The sequence below is a fragment of the Anneissia japonica genome, unplaced genomic scaffold, assembly GCF_011630105.1.
Source record: "Anneissia japonica isolate Jap-2015-1 unplaced genomic scaffold, ASM1163010v1 scaffold16662_len1167910_cov178, whole genome shotgun sequence".
In the NCBI taxonomy this organism is placed as follows: Eukaryota; Metazoa; Echinodermata; class Crinoidea; order Comatulida; family Comatulidae; genus Anneissia; species Anneissia japonica.
Window position 1 is genome coordinate 599075 of NW_022732216.1, and position 17521 is coordinate 616595.

Below are 17521 nucleotides of genomic sequence, written 5' to 3' on the forward strand. Positions count from 1 at the left end.
TGACAATGACAATGACAATGACAAAAATATTTATTTCCTTTGAGCATGAAAATTTACGAAAAATATAAATGTACAACATTTTTAAAGATCAAAGAAAATTGGAAATTCCTGAAGCATAGCTTGTAAATGGAAATCCCAAATTACATAATTAAATATTTCTTTTACATATAAGGTTCAAAAATAATTCAAAGGCCTATTTTACTTAAATAAAAAAGTTTAAAATTTATTAGAACAATTCTACTTCTTTTCTGTAAATTATATTTTGTATTCATTAATAACAACATTTTAATTACTTTTAGTTTCTTTATATTTATAGATGATTAAGCAATAAATTAAGTACAGTGTCTACAATCTAAAATAATATAAGAGAAAATTTGTAAATAATAAGTTAATCTGAATTCCTATAACTATAATGTCTTCTTTCTTATAACAGCTAAGTTTTAATAATAAATAAAACTGTTAAATCGTTATACATATATATACCTATATAGATATACCTATATACTCATACATATATATAAACATTTACATACCATACACACATATACATGCATACATACACCCATACGCACACACATACGTACGTACGTACATACATACATACATACATACACAGGGCCTACATACATACACCCACACACACATACGTAAATTTATTGTTGTTAAAATGAAAATGACATTTTTTGGGCAATGCGGTATATAAAAATACTCAGAATAACATTCTAAATTATAGCAAAACACAGATTTCCGCTATAAATCTAAATTATATTTACCTAATAGATTCTTTTTGTATATTTTTTTAAATAAAATTTTTTTAAATAAAAAAAAAAGTGTCCCCTCCCCTTCTCTAGCTTCCTGAAACAGTTTCCCAAACATCTATAGAACACGTCATTGTCTCCCTGGGAACCACCATTCCATAATAAGCTAGAATCAGTGCCTATGGTTAGATCCTACCAGGTACTGTAAGCCTATTCACTTATTCCTGGGTGGAGAGAGACAATGATTCCCCATTGCTTCTTTAGACTCTTCTCACCATTTCCGGTCATATTGCTTTTACCCCCCACTAAATGCTACATGCTCCATTATGCACTGCTACCACCACCTCACCCTACAACTGGGTGTAGAGAGAGAATGCGAGAAAAGTGATGAAGTATCTATAGCATTAAAATCTAAAATACCAGATTTTCTCACATACAACATATTCTTATTCTTATTCCAATATAGGAAAGATGTGCTGACATGCCTGAGCCTCGGTTCCTGTATGGTTCCCATTACTCCACCCCTGGATATGTTTTGTATTACCTGGTTCGAGTCGCTCCAGAGTACATGCTTTGTTTACAGAGTGGCAGGTTTGACCAGCCTGACAGACTCTTCAACTGGTAAGACAAGGCCAGATTAAAAGATTAATGTGTTCCTCATCTCCTCCCATATCGTTCTTCACAGGCTGAAGTATGTCAACAAATCTAACAGAAATCTACCCATTCTGATAAACAGTAACTATGTGTTTTTAGACCTGGCAATTGAGAAATGAAGTTTAATGTAATATATGACTGGGTAGAAAAAGATGGGAACAAAAATTTACTCTTTACCCTTTAGGGGAGAGTTTTTTATACCTTGTTTCGTGAACTTATGAAGATTAAGGGCAGTAAAAAAATAGAAACAATTTGTTTTCTTATTTAGCAAATGGTTTTGCCAAAAAACATCCAGATGGAGGAGAAAATGAGAATTTATTTTATTGTTGAATGTAAACAGTGTAGTAATTGGATGGTTAAATGCTTTAAATTTATATAATTAGGAAGAAATATACAATATCTTATTTTTGGAGATTTCAAGGCAGCAGCAGGCATAATAAAAATAAATAAAAACTTTAGTTTTTTTCTGAAATTTCCAATTTTTTGTGGCGCCAATTGTGCTAATTGGCCGAAAACTTTATCTTTATTTGAAATCATTATTATTGGCGGGTGGCAGGTTCGCTTAACAATGTATAAAAAAATTCTTGCCTTAAGATTTATCTTACATCATCAGCATTCAAGAAACATGGGGAAATGTTCTGTCTCTCCCATCCGATGTTAAGGAGCTTATTCCGGAGTTCTACCTGCCGGAATATGCAGACTTCCTTGTTAATAAGCAGTCGTTGAACTTGGGTGTAAGACAGGATGGATCAAAGGTCAACAACGTGGAGTTACCACCATGGGCTACAGGTAATTCAACCTTCTATTAACCATTTTTAAAATATGAGATTAAAATTGAGTATGCCTTGAGCACTACTTCAGTGGATATATGCGCTTTATAAATCTTATAATAATTATTATTTTTATTTTATTTATAATTATATTGTTGCTTCAGAATTTGCTATTTGGAAGTCTATGTTATTATATTGACAATGCTAATGAAATTAGTTATTGAATATTAATTGTAGCTTTGGTTGTTTACCCTTGTTAGTTTTACCATATTTCTTGATTTAAATTTTCTATCAATACTTTCGCCAAAAAGTGAATAGAGACTGCAGTTTGTAATATGTACAAATACCCAGTCATTCAATTATAGAATTGTTTAACTTTACAGTAAACAGGTAAACTATCTGGAGCTTTATAAGTTTCAATCCCACTTCTCACTCAGCGTTTCACTAATAATGGAATAATTTATTTCAGACGCTAAAGATTTCTGCACTAAGTGTCGGGAAGCCCTGGAAAGCGACTATGTATCCACACATCTACACAAATGGATTGATCTCATATTTGGCTTCAAACAACGCGGCAAAGAAGCTGAAAAATACGACAACTGTAAGTTTTAATTTTTTTAGGTAACTTTTTGTTATTTTTGTATATCTTGATGGTCTATGTACATTTGTCGATTCCTGGAGCCAAAAATGTAACTGTTTATATAGCTGATGATAAATCTAACTTCTCTGACAGTTCTGTACATGTACTTTAATAAATATACATTATTATTTTTAAAGTAAAAATGAAAAGCTATATTTGATAAATAACTAATTACTTTTTCAGTGTTCTACTATCTGACCTATGAAGGTGCTGTTGATATAGAAAGGTATGTGTCATTCCTTCACACACAAATTAAAGCACATTTACATTAAATTTTCTCCTTTTAAAATGTGATAAAAAAAAATACTGGTAGTGATTAACTGTAGTCATCATAAGGTGACTATAATTATATTATAATTGTTGGCATCTGATTTGTATTAATACTCATTCAATTTATAAAGTGCATTATACTCTGGTTCATAATTTAGATTGATTGATAATAATGAGGTGGGGTGATTGTGTGCTACATGATATCACTGAGGGCAGTATAACACCTTCTGATTAAAACTGTAACCACAGTGTGTGCGCTGAACCATGGAAATTTTTGTGTTCCTGGTTTTATTAAAAAAAGTTGCAGCTATTGTTGTGAATGTACACCTTCTTTCAGAAAAAAAATGTTAAAGCTTGGTTGTGTGAAAAATATAGCCTGTGTGTTTGTTAATGAGTGTCTTTAGAACAGAACAGGAAACCCTCTTCTGTTGTACTGCCTAATTTTCCAAGGTGGGGCTTCAGTCTAGCTGTTGCATGTCCTAGCCTAGGTGGCCAGCCTAAATTTTCTAGTCAGTTTACCTTATAGGTTCAATTCAACAAATTTTAGTTGCAAATAAATATATTGAAATAAAATTTATCTGTCATGCAACTATTAGCTTTTTTTTTGGTACATACTATTTTATTGATGGTACCATACATATAATTACATACTGTAATTTTTGTTTAATTTGTACGCTTCTATAGTATCAGGGATCCAAATGAGAGAGCTGCCATCAAGGCTCAGATTATGGAGTTTGGCCAAACCCCCAGGCAATTGTTTACCAAGCCCCATCCTACAAGGTTTCCGTCAGCCAAAACTGAACAGCTTGATACAAGTCCAGAAAATGGTCAATTAGAAGTAGATGATGACGAAAATGATGAGGAGGAATATTTAGATGATGATGTCATAGAAAGTGAGGTTGTTGACCAGTGTAAGTCATTTATATAGATCTTTCTTCAATTGAAGATCACTGTTGGAACCAGAGTTTTCCGGATCTCTAAATTTGGAAAATAATCATAAAGGTATTACCAATATGTGTACATCCAGGGCCACAAACAGTGGTCTTTAATTCTAAGTTTCCCAATTAGAGTGGTCCTTGGTTGAAAGATCAGTTGCTTCTAATTGTATTTCATTTCCACACAAAAAGGCTGAGTTGGTTAATGTGTCGGCATAGAGAGCAGAAAGTTGTCGGTTCGAATCCTGGTTGCGGCAGCTTTTTTTTCATGTTAACTTCAAATTTTGTATTGTGTATGTGTTAAATTTTCGAAATAATATTTACATTTTAACTTCAGTTTTAAATGATTTTTGCAGATGAGTGTGTAGAAGATGAATTACCACAGACGAAGGATTGGTCACAATTAGCAAACCTTTTACCATATCAACGTCACAAACTGCATCGGGAGTAAGTCAATTCTAATTCATTAGGTTGTTAATAAATTATAGGCCTATAATATACAGGGATCTTAGTCTATCCTATAAGTGCAGTAAAGTAAATTTTTGCCAAGCCACTAGGGCCTATAGAGTTGGAGCTTATCCTCAATTTCAAGTAGTGTGAAGCGGATGAGAGTGCATTACTCTGGTATGCCGCAAGTTAACTCCCAGCAATTTGCTGGTACCCATTGATGCAGCTGGATAGACTGAACCACTGCAGATAAAGTGCCTTGCTCAAGGACACAAGCTAATGCACAGTAAACTCCGACCTGATATGATATGTTCTGCTTAGTATCTACTAAAATAATAATTTTTTGGTATTGTGTTTTACATCTAATATCATAATACTGACTAAATTTGTTCATAAATCCTTCCTTTCTTTGCTTAGCACTGTAACATCACTGTGTTTGTCTGCTGATAATAAACATGTGTATTCTGTATCACAAGGTGAGTAACATAAATACACCCATTTAAACAAAAACGTTGATTGACTTTATAAAGCAATTAATATACTGCTTTATCTGTCCACTAGAGGAAAGTATTATACTTCAAAAAATATAATTCAAAAACTTCCTTCAAGCCTTGCAGGCCCTCAGTAATTATTTTCATGCATTAATTTAACCTCCATATAATAATTCCCACTATTGTATGTTAGACAGCTATAGTAATTGTGTATTATTATGATTTTCACAGCTGGAGTTTTTAAAGTATATTCATTTGAGGAGCAACAGCAGGTTCGTGGAATCAACCTGTCGTCGATGCCACTATCTTCCATCATCTTACTACCAAATGAGAAACTTGTGCTGATTGCCAGTTGGGATGATTCTGTGTAAGTACCCAACGACTATTTTCGCTCTCTGTAATCCTTTGATGATGTGACACTGTCTGCTGATTGTCGGTGGCAGCCATTTAAATTTGCGTCATCTATCAGGGGCAGATCCAGAGACGTCCAAAAGTGGGGCCGATTGAGATAATACTACTCTAGGGGATCCGGAGGGGGCGGGGGCATGCCCCTGCATAATTTTTGTGTTCTTGACACCCAAAAATAACCTCAGAGGCATTTTGGGCGATCAATTTTTTTCTTTTTCTTTCTTTCGTCCTTTTTTTTATTTTTTTACCTTCCAAAGGACCCTGCCCCCCTAAATCTGCCCATGTCTATAGAGTTGAGTCGGCCTACGACGGCGGCTTTATAAGAGAAGTTATATGTATGGTTACAAATTGGTTACGAATTAGCAGGATATGGTTATGAGTTCTTTTGAGCTTAGCTTTATAGATGTCTTTCTAATTTATTTTCTCCATGGTATGTCATAGCAACTGTGTATATGCCGAGCCACAAAGAACCTTTCATATTTTATAGTCTCTGGTTAAATTACATCGCTGTTCTTGTGTTTTATCTGGAGGGCTTAAATGGAAGTATAATGTTATATAGTGTATTGTCTTTTGAAAAGACATTTAAGCCATTGGTCTAATGTGCATTTATGTGAATTAGAAAGCTGGCTTCAGTTTAGCTGTTTTTACACTAGTATAGACAATTTATTTTCCAGGAATGTCACTCCTGATTTGTTTAATTCTATCTCTTGACCGCTCTCTTTTAGGTATTTATATTCAATGGAATATGGACGTGTCGTAAGCCAGTTAACACTACATGATGATGCTGTTTCAGCCATGTGCTGGCAAGATAATATGCTTTTTACAGGATCATGGGACTCTACAATCAAGGTACAGTTATAGTTATCATTATATTACTTTTATTAAGCAGTAATGTATATGCCTAAAAAGAAATCGAGTATGGGATGCCAATTAAATTTGGTATGGCACGCACTAAGTGCAATAAAGAGTGCATAACCAAAAGTAAGGGTCTGGAACACAGGCTAATGCCTGTACTGTAGGTCTCTAGGTAAGTTGCTTTAGGATTTATAGGTATATCTACCCTATGGGTTTGTAATACAGTAAGAGTAGAGTGCAACTGTACCTTGTGGTTAAGATGCTTGCCTTCTAATAGGAAGGTCCTGGAATCAGTTCCTCTAAAAACAACTCCACTTCAAAGCCTTGGAAGAGACATATTTCTGTCTATTTTGTATATTGACCGATAAAAGTTCTTGAATCTTGTTTATAAACAACTGGAGAGTCAGTCACTGTGGGAAGATAATGAAATTGTTAAAAAATGAGTATGAATATGGTAATATGTGCTGCAGCGTGTAAGTTGTTTGAGACCAGGGCTCGTCGCATTGCTTGTGTCCTTGGGCACGGCACTTTACTTACCTTTGCCTCTCTCCTCCCAGGAGTATAAATGGGCACCTGGTAGGATGGTATGGAATTAAACATATGGGTTGTGTGCGTAAAGCTGTAAAATGTGCCAATTTGCCAACTCAGTATCCAATGACCAGGGAATAATGATACCAGCACCTTGTGTATTTTCCGGATTGTAATAGGTGCTATATAAATTCCGATTTGGAAAAAAAAAAATATACTGGTAATTCACTAGGTTCATATAAACTGTTTTAAATTGTATTTTAAAGGTGTGGGCTTATGATCCGGAAGCTGATCCAAAGAAGCTTGCTGTTAAACCCATTATGGAACTTGATCATGAATCAGGGGTAAGCAAAATCTCATATTCATTATAAATTTATTCAACACACATCAAATTGATGGGCTGTGAAAATGCGAAGAGAAGTTGAACATAAAGAGGTGACACCAACTTCAAATGAGGGGTAGCTTATAAAATGAATGTTCTTTGATTTTATTTATTTCTTCTTTTAACAATGCTAATCGTTGTCATTAGTTACTATTAATTTTGGAAGCATTTTGGCGCAGTAAAAATGGTTTTGTTTCCCAATCTTGAGGTTGGGGTTTCAATTATTCATTGTGCCTTTAGCTTGGGTCCTTGAGCAAGGCACCATATCTACATTGCCTCAACCCAGCTGTATCAATGGGTAGTAGAAAATTTGCCGGGATTAACCTGCCATGGACCAGCGTCGAACCCAGAGGGAGCGTCATTCTTGTACGCTTCACGCTACTTTAAACTGAGGATAAGTTCCAGCAAATATGACTCCTGTGGCCCAGCAAGGATTTACTTTACTTACTTTACTACTAGTTTAATATATTATATATGTATATTAATCTTGTATTTTTCAGGTTAGCTGTATTCATGTAAACAGTAATAATTCACAAATCTTAAGTGGTACCAAAGATGGCATTGTCTACTTATGGGATGTTGAATGTCAGTCAGTTCTCCGCCAGACGCAGTCTCATGTTGGCGCAGTAACCTGTGTAAAATTTAGCATAGGTGTGTATCTCCATCATCATTGTCATCATCCTCTTCTCAATCTTTATCTTAGTTTCATTCTCCTTTGTTCTTCTGTCTGTGGCATATTTAGGGGTCTTAAAATGGGGGAAAATGCAAAGTGGGGACTCAATGATTAAGTGGGCACTAGGTCGCAAAATAAGGTGATTTTTAAATAATTGAGCTTTGATGGTGGTTGGGGGCGTGGCCCCCTAGATATGCCACTGGTTGGGCAACCGAGTGAAATGCCCCTACCACACAACATCAGGTACTTTATCCAAAAAAAATAATTAGCTTTTATTTTCTTCCGATAAAGATGGTCAGCGAATGGTTTCATGCGGTGAAGACTGCTACATGCGTGTTGTTGACATTAACACCGGAACTGAGATACTCGCCAAGGACTTAGGCCAGAATATCAGGTAATAATTAAGAACATTAATTATATATTATAGTTTTTTTCAAAGTATGATGATATCAAATTACACAATTTTTATTTCATGCTGTAACTAGCAGTTACTGTAACAAAACTGTTGTGTACTAATTGTGAGTGGATGAAGTTGAGTGGGAAGAGGAAGATGTTATGAGGTGATTTTTAACTACTGTTGTTGACTACTTTTTGCTCAGCATATTTTTAAGTACTGGGGGGTTGGGTTGGGGAGATAATGATTGCTAGATACAATAAAGGCAATTCAGGTATTCAATTCTGTTTCAAGAGAAAATGTGTATTAACCAGAATGCCAAGTTTGCCATTTGGGAACTTACCTCTGAAACAAGGGAATTGTATAATGTATGTAATAGAGATACCAAGAATTAAATCAATTGCATACCTACCAATGTGTTCTGTGAATTACTTTACTAATATAAGATACAACACCACTATTGATTTGTGTATCAAACACAGATAAATATCTCTAAATTTTGAAGTAAATATTAATTATTTCCTAAACTTTATATATTTTTCAGCTGTCTATGTTGGCCCCAAAATTACTTGATAGCCGGTGGGCAGGGCGAGTTACTTGTTTGGGACATGGCCAAGGCACAGTTGGTGACAAAGATCAAGGCGCATGGTAGTGAGTAAAACACCTACAGATAGTTCAACAAACATCAATTTTAATGATATGCTCAGTTTTTGTTTACTTATGTTTTTTGTGGTACATAAAATCTTTTAGAATTTTTGAGTTTTTTTCAAATATAGTACCGTAAATCCTCGAATAGAAGCCCAGTGGGCTTAATCTCGAAGAGAAGCCCATGCACTTCTTTTCGAGATATTACAGTTAATAGAATGTACATGAATTTCAAAGAAAGAGAATAAATTTTAAACTTAGTTTATACAGTAGTTTAGGTGATTTAATGCCGGTTAATACACTCTGTGATACACATTGATGTTACAGTGGCCCTATTTATTGTTTTATAGTAATAATTCCTAAATTTATTTTGAAAAGAAGCCCCCCCCCTCCCTTCCTCTTTACCTTGCAAGAGTACCCTCTAAAAGAAACCCATCCAAAGTTTGCCAAAAAAAAGCAGCCCAGTTTTTTTTTACAGTGGTTATAGTTACACCAGTCTTTAACAAAGTCTTTATTCTGATTGGATGGTATAAACCATTTTATCAAGTTTATTTTGAAACAGCGCCGCTGTTTTGCCACTCGCTGGGGGACTTCCGGCGGCCTAGTCTAGCATGAGCAGCTAGCTAGTGTCAAAACACATAACGCGAAGTGCATAGGCCTCTGTAAGTTCCCCCGTGCTAGTTGCCAGGTTATCAGAAATTTTCATTTTAAATTTCTCGAAAATGGTCTATTATCGCCCTTTTTTTTTTATTCCTAGGTATGATTGCTTCAATGTATATGGGTTCAGATTTACACCTGGTCACCGGTGGGGAGGACAGGAACGTCATATTATGGAAGAGGTCGTAAGGAAAAGCAGAACGTGGATGCTAATGGTTCTAACAATACTTCATAGATATATTACTGCCAAGACTTTGTTTCGCAATTGAATGTGCAGACAAGTTCCCGCTGTCCTGTTGTGTTTGCTTAGGGTTTGTTCACAATTATCAATTATTTTCACAAGTGTACAAATAGTACGCAATAGGAAGGGGGAGGGGGGTAGACAAATTTGTACACTTTTACATATGTATTTAAATTGTTATGACCAATTATATATACATGTTTTTGTAACCAAGTACAGTAATTTAGTTGACTTCACCCAAAAAGTAGAGAATGGTTTTGCAAAATCAAAATTTTTTATGTACGCTTTCAGAGGGGGGGGGGGGGAGAGGGTACTGAAAAAGAGTACTGTTTGTACACTTGCAAAAATGTTGATAATTGTCAAATACAAGTTACTATGCTGGCTGAAAAATACAATTATACAAACAACAGTGTCAAACACTTAAATTCCAGATAACAATTTTATGTTATAACATTATAAATACATTACAGTTTGGTGAACCATAAATACGTACTTATAACGTAATTTTACAACTAAATAACATTTTCTGACATGTCACTCCAAAATGTTCGCAAATAGTTTTAAAATACTGTATTCATCAAATGTTATGTTTTGTATTTGCTGGGATTATTCTATTTGTTACAGTATTTATTTATTCATTGTTGTTTTTTACTATCATTTTCATTAATTATTCTTGTCTCTGTCATTGTTTATGTTATCATATTATCATTTAATATAATTTTAATTCCAAAGTATTACTGATGCAAATAAAGATTTAATAATTCATTTTTAAGCAAATTAATATTCCAAATAAAACAAAATCATAAATGTTTTTGTAACTTTGTAGCCCAAAGATACACTGTTGAGAATAAAAATCAATATTTTAATTGTTTACTTTGTAAGTTATTGGTTTTTTTAATTAATTAATAATTTTATTTATTTCTTGTTTTGTTTATTTCTTGTTATAACTGGGTCAAAAACTGTTATACTTATGCACCCAGGATATGATACACAAATAATCCTTAAATACTTATTTGTTAATAATTCACAATAATAATAATGTTATTATTACAGTAAATCATAAATAAGCCTATAATTAAGATGTATAAATAAATTGTTTTAATTGTCAAGTATCATCTGATAATTAATTATCATTTCTATCCCTTCTTTATTTTTTGAATATTATTGTTTCTTAGAAAAAATAAATAAAGAAAAAAAAGCCAGATTTAAATTTTAATTGAAACATAAAATAAGAAAAATATTTCCTTGCCATTCAAAATGTGTTTAAAATAGACTATAAAATAGTCTGGCAAACAAATTACAGCTTTTTATGGCAAGAAGTTGTTGAGAGGTCAGTAAAAACTGAATTGTTACTCACTAGAAGTTGATGATTTATTGTGATCCATGTAAATGAGCAATAGTACTGTATTAACATTATATTCAGGGGCCACAGGTCACGGGAGTCTCCCAAGGGATGGCTTCATGTACTACCACATATTCCAACAAATTCATATTTGCATGTTTTTACTACTTTACTATCAATTGTCTCACAGAAGTCAGTGGCAATATCATCATGCTCAGCAGAATGAAATTAGATATGTTAAGAAAGTTTATTTACCCATATCTTCCGCAAATGGCTTCTTCCAGCTTGGGACCCCTGTATATTGTTTTGGGTTTTTTTTTTAGTTTATATCATATACAATATATTGTTAAAGAGGGATATAGTGATTAAAGCAATAACTGTTCACTATTGATTATTTATATAATGCTTATTTATTAGGGTATGGTGCCTTTATTAATATTGTCCATTGTTTAATTAAAAATTATACGTTATTATTATTTCTATTATTGTTAATTGTATCAAGAATGCAATTTCATATTTCATGATTGGCTAGGCTAGCAGGGTATAAATGCCAGAATCTTATTAGTTGTTTGGTAAATGAGAGATAGAAGACAAAGGAAATACAAGTCTCCTTTCAATTTAAAGACCACTTTTGGGACCAGGTTTCCATGGCCTTTAGCAGCTTTGGTCTCTAATTAGAATAATAAGGATAAGACATTGGTTAATTTGCGACTACTGAAAAGTAGTCTATAATTAGATGTCTTCATGAGAGGGGGGTGTCAGGAAGGTCGTACAATTCCCCCACCCCCCCCAAAAAATGTTCAAAGGCTCCACATTTTTTCTAGGGCCTTTTCACAATGACATAATGAAAAAGCATTGATGAGGTACCAGCAATGAGTCCCAAGAACTTGCCAATTGCAAGACGTAATATATCTCAATTCCAGCAATTCTGAAACCTGCCATCCGCTTCAAGCTGGTGGCGCTATAATCGATTTTCCGGTCTCCCACTGAAAAGGTCCGAAAAATTATGATCACGACCACCCAGAAAAAAAAAATCTTGAATACACCCCTGATCTTAAATTAGAGGGAGACATTTCAATGGATGTTTTTATCCACTTAAACAGTAAAACTCATTCATACATTTACTTAAAAGAGTAATTATAGATGCAATAACTACTGTAAGAGTTTAAAAATATAAAAATTAGTGTCTTGATTTGATGATACTGTAGAGATGTTATTCGATTTCAATGCGATTGTATGAAGTTCTGTTTGCACCATTAAGTTTGTTTGATATTATGTCATATCACACCCATACCAGACTAAAGTAATGCCTGAACAGGCATTATATCCACGCAAAAATTTGGCCTAGAAATCCGTCCGCACATTTCTGAAAATAACTGCTGATTTCCACACAGATTCTGCCGAAAATTAGGATTGACCTAATCTTATTATAAAACAATGTATTATGCAGTAATTACGATTCTGCGCATCTATTTTCCTAGCGATTTACCACGCAAATGTGAGCTTGTTTTTGAGATATTATTCACGGCAATTAAAAGCCTTTACAGTACGGCACCAATATGCAAGTCACATGTATTTCAAACATAAAACTTTATAGTGCAAACAGAGCTTATGGTCATCAAGATGAGTAATTAAAACTTAACAAGTATATTATATACACGCATTGTCTTTATTGTATGAATTTCAAGCTGCCTTTGTGCATGTACTTTCTTCTTATCATTGATAGGTCAAGTTTCATTGTGCTAGGCCTATAGAATAAATTTTTAACTTGTCATCCTTGTGTTTTGATAATTTTTTTTTTTTCGGAAAGTGACCTAGCATCAAGGGCAGGGCTAGCAGGGAACCAAGGGGAAAAAGAACCCCGTCAGAGACTTCTGGACCCTCTGCTTGGACTTCCCTATCCGGGAAAATTAAATTTTGAGCACCGAAAGTACAATTCAAGCATGCCTTACTAAGCTGTCAAATTTTAGGGATTAAAATCCGATTAATGCGAGCAGTGCTACCATATGTGTGAGGTGCTGTATACTATTGCAATCGTATGGGTTGCAGTGGTGTGCCAGCTCTTACCCTACAGGGGAATGGTACCGCCAACATCCTTTTTAAATGAAGAATCCCATAATTAACACGAAATTTTATTATCTTTTAATAAAAATAAAAATTAAATTTTTTTCCCCACCAGGGTCTAGGCTTCCCGATGGGAGCTTTGACCCCTCGTCAGGGAATTCCTGGCGCCGCCCCTGTCTAGGATTTACAGTCTCTAGGGTTTCATATGTTTTTTTCTCTAACTTAATCATACTTAAACTATAACAGAAAAAAGTTACAATTTCTCCAATAAATTATTTTAAAATTCCCTCAAAATATTGTTATGGCCAACAATGCAATGTGTTTAACACCAAAATATCCGTTTTGTTGACCTCGCAGGTGACCCTTTTTTGTGCAAGATGGATAGGCCTAGGCCAAGAACGAAATCGTACAGTACTATTTTCGCTTTGGGAAATGTACTGTTGCAGTGATGTTTCATTGTACTTCTATATAAGGATTGAGAAGAAGACGAAATGAATGCTAGCTTTTATGGTACAATATAAATAATATGCAGGGACATCGAGCGGAGCCTTTTTAGGATTTTTAAAATATTTAATAAGCATGAAAAATTTACTAGCTTTTTATTATGCAGTCTTTGGTTTAGGCCTACTAGTATTAACTACTAGTTGCCTTCGAAACTCAAAAAACTACCCCAAAGAATTCTGTGCATGGCCGCTTTCCTATAATTAATCGGATAATAAGTGCTGCAGAAATATGGCCTTAGTTACTGCCTTTAGAGACCCAGTATTATTGAAGACCATAACCATTACAGTGCCACATTATGTCTGAAGTGGTTTTTTTCCCATTCTCTTTCAAAAACCAGCATATATTAATGTACAATAAATTTCAATATTTTTTTTAATTATTCAAGATAAAAAAAAATTAATGAGTATAAAGTACAATATGGAATAAGAAGGTCAAGTGGCCATATTTTTCCCCTGAAATCAACCAATTTGCATCGATTGAGATAGGCCACTGACGTGTTGGCGAACAGCTTGATTCAAAATGCCAAACATATCTCGACTTCCCTTACATGCCAAGTCCATTACACTACTCAAGTGATCCACGTGCAATCTTGAGGTCATCTTAAGATGAATAATTTTTTCAGATCGTGGAAAGAGCGCCACCACCATCTCCGGACCCCCTTGCGATTCCTCGATATAACTGACGTCCAGGAGAGGGGTATCGTTGACAAAACTCGCTGAACAGGAACAGACGTAATCTTTCATTGGGATTCCTGCGTCGATCAACGCTAACGTTGCAGCGTTGATACAAACGCTCAAGTTTCCCCCGTCTGACTGAAGAACCTGAAAATATTGACAAGTAGTATTGAGAATAGGATGGGGCGCTAATGCACTTTAGTACTCCACCCTAACCCTAACCACAACTCCAGTGTCGCTATGTTATTGTTAAAGTTAAGGTTAGGGTGGAGTACTAAAGTGCATTAGCGCCCAGGATGGCTTTATGTGTAACATGGTATAACAATGATAGGTGATTAAAAGATATATTGCATCGCAATAGATGTCTCCCTCCATAAAGACCACTTTTGGGGGCCGGTGTTTTAATGGTCTTTAAAAATATTCATCATAAATATAATAGACAGTTGTTCATCTAGGGCAAAGAAATGTAGTCTTTAATTGGAGGTTCTTATTTTGAAGGGGTCTTTAATCTTTAGAGACCATTTTTTAATTTACCTGTGCTAAAATACATTTACTGTCTGTAGGCCAATGTATTAAAAACTAGGGGTGGGGTAACATTTCAATTGCTAATTTGTTTGGATGAATGCAGTATAATTATATCTAAAATACATAAAAACAATAACAATTTATATGAATTTAGCCCACTGTCAGATAATTATGCAATTACATTACTATGTAACTTTAAGAGAGTGTTGCCAATGATGTTGCATCTATTAGATTTATTTAGTCATTTAGGGTGCATTTATTTGAAGAAAAAAATAAACGCATGTCTTGTTTATTCGAGGGAGGCTTTTATTCCAAATGAGGCTCTAGATGGGGGCATGTATTCGAGGGGACGTTTATTCAAAGCAGGACATTTATTCGAATAAATATGGTAAATAAAAAAAATAAAAAAACCCACCTGCCAGAAGATATCAATTTGAGAATGTGGATAAAGCTCTGTACAAATAGCAGCCTCAAACGCTCTTCTGAGGTTCAACGAAATTTCTTGAGATTGTTTGTCTCCTTTTGGTCTTCGCTTCCTTTCTCCGGTGCTGAACGTAGCCATGCTGTACTGGCAATTTAGAACTACCTTGTCATGCTGTGATTTTGATTTCCCACCTCGTGCCTGTTGTATTGTATTAATACATCAATTATTAAATACAATTATAATAGTATTGAAAACAATTCATAATTAACTAGAGCAGTCACTCCATAGAGTGCATACCTCCGCCCTGTGCCTGAATACTACCAACAATGTGCAGGCTATGTATGGGTGAAACTGCAGCATACCCTCAATGAAGTATTATGGAATCGCCTGTTATATTCAGGCACATTATTTTCTTCAGTGCTACAGAATACCTAGAGCTATTCCATTTTCTTTTATGCTTGAAATTAAAAGTTCTGTGACCTTGACCTTAGACCTTTTCTTCCGAAAATTAAATGGTGTCTTTCTTTGATTATTATGTACCATTCCACAAAATTTTATGATGATACATTCATTAGTTTTTGCGCAATCTTGCTAACAGACAGCGGTGAATACAAACCCCTTGGTGTACCGTAATTATTTGCAGAAGTACGTATACAGTATAACATTATTTCACAACTTCATAACATTTGAACGTTACTGCAATGTTGTGTGAACTTTATTTTGTGACATACCAAACCCCCGGGGGGTTCACTAGTATAGCAACCTTACGGGGGTGTGCAGCACACTTGCACTACCTATTTTACTGAAAATAGTTACGGACTACCATTTATCAAAATCCTGTGTCGGTTGAACTACTATTACGGCCATGCATCCTACCAAATTTAACTTGTACTGGTTCCCGATGGCAAATAAGACTGCGGTTCTGTCTGTTCACGGTATGTATTAATTGTAAGTCCTCAAAAATACCCCCGTAAATGCAGCACCTACCCATATAGAAATATTTAAGAATGAATTCCCCGGGACCAAACGTTATAAGAACGTTTTGTGTTTCCTGGATGTACAACTAACCTGATTGGATAATTATCAGCCTTGCCCACATGAACGGGATTACACCAATCTGGTATTGCTGATAGGCTTTGGTTGGCTAACCAGGAAGCAGGAAAATATTATCATTCAGCTAAAAAATGTCATTTCTATTGCATAATTCCATAAAAATAAACAAAAAATAAACAAAAAAAATGTGTACAGTAATATTTATATTTTAAATATAATTAAACATTATTACTATATACAAGAGTTTTGAATACTGATTAAACTATTTTTTCAATTGAACTCTTGAAATATATGAAACTTTAGGGGAGCAGTTATTCTAATCTTTGCCCTTTCGGGCGCCCTTTCGTTCAGGCTCATCGTTGTGGTTCGATGTTCATGAATTTTGTTGTTAGCATTCTTGGGCAATTGGCTTTCACTGAAAGTTTCAAACTTTCAAACAGTGAAAGTTTCAAGAACTTTCAAACAGTGAAAGTTTCAAGAACTTTCAACTGAAACTGAAAGTTTCAGTTACAGTAAAGAATTAATTCATTTACTGATAATTTAAAATGTTAATCATTAAAAAAAAACCAATAACATTTATTTGTCCAAATTACATAAAACATACAATTGGAAATTTACTACTACTAGGCATACCTAGGCCTTCTCTAGTAGCCTACCTAAAAACTAGTACTACTACTACTAGGCTCTAGCTTGTATAGGCCTAGGCCTAAGTAGGGTGGCATACCAACCTCGTGAGGTCCGTATACAACAGCCAAAACTTTGGTGTTTCCTTGTTCAATGTACGAAGACCCATCAGCGTCACACAGTACCCCTAATCGACACTGTACTTTCCTTAATTCATGTGGTTTTCGTCCATCAACCCTGAAGCCCTGATCGGATAGAAGTTCCATTTTCCTGAGACCAAAATAAGCACATGGCAATTTGTTCAAAGGTTAAAATTCAGTCTGTAATCTATAAGACCACGAACGAACGCGTTTACTTCGTTGTTTGGACTTCAGTTCACTCTTTGCTAACGCGTCATCTGTCCCGTGTCGAAGAAAGAAAGTCACTGAATGACAATTCTTCAAGTAATTATATTTCAAAATATTCTGTTTGTTACATTTTTATACCTCTATGGTTATAGACATCGATATTTTGATAATATATGATGTTTAAAAATAGATTGCGGATTTTTTGGGCAGACGTTT

General features: G+C 34.6%; 2 protein-coding genes across 2 annotated transcripts in view; one reads left to right on the forward strand and one right to left on the reverse strand.

The window, feature by feature from the left end:
- The window catches only part of LOC117115635 (protein FAN-like), a 28734-nt gene extending 18800 nt beyond the window's left edge, over window positions 1-9934 (forward strand). The window contains exons 12-25 of the mRNA XM_033259504.1: window positions 1225-1379; window positions 2026-2201; window positions 2652-2783; window positions 3006-3048; window positions 3777-4003; window positions 4384-4474; window positions 4892-4950; window positions 5197-5332; window positions 6099-6222; window positions 7023-7100; window positions 7639-7789; window positions 8103-8205; window positions 8750-8856; window positions 9608-9934. Coding sequence (XP_033115395.1) covers window positions 1225-1379; window positions 2026-2201; window positions 2652-2783; window positions 3006-3048; window positions 3777-4003; window positions 4384-4474; window positions 4892-4950; window positions 5197-5332; window positions 6099-6222; window positions 7023-7100; window positions 7639-7789; window positions 8103-8205; window positions 8750-8856; window positions 9608-9696 — 1671 coding nt within the window. The 3' untranslated portion in view covers window positions 9697-9934. The remainder of the gene's footprint in view (window positions 1-1224; window positions 1380-2025; window positions 2202-2651; window positions 2784-3005; window positions 3049-3776; window positions 4004-4383; window positions 4475-4891; window positions 4951-5196; window positions 5333-6098; window positions 6223-7022; window positions 7101-7638; window positions 7790-8102; window positions 8206-8749; window positions 8857-9607) is intronic.
- Window positions 9935-12603: 2669 nt separating this feature from the next.
- Window positions 12604-17445, reverse strand: LOC117115607 (exosome complex component RRP41-like). Its single transcript, XM_033259475.1, has 3 exons — window positions 17063-17445; window positions 15273-15479; window positions 12604-14479 (listed from the first exon to the last, which is right to left on the reverse strand). Exons 1-3 carry the CDS (start codon window positions 17222-17224, stop codon window positions 14117-14119), a joined length of 732 nt encoding a protein of 243 aa, XP_033115366.1. The 5' UTR covers window positions 17225-17445; the 3' UTR covers window positions 12604-14116.
- Window positions 17446-17521: the final 76 nt, after the last annotated feature.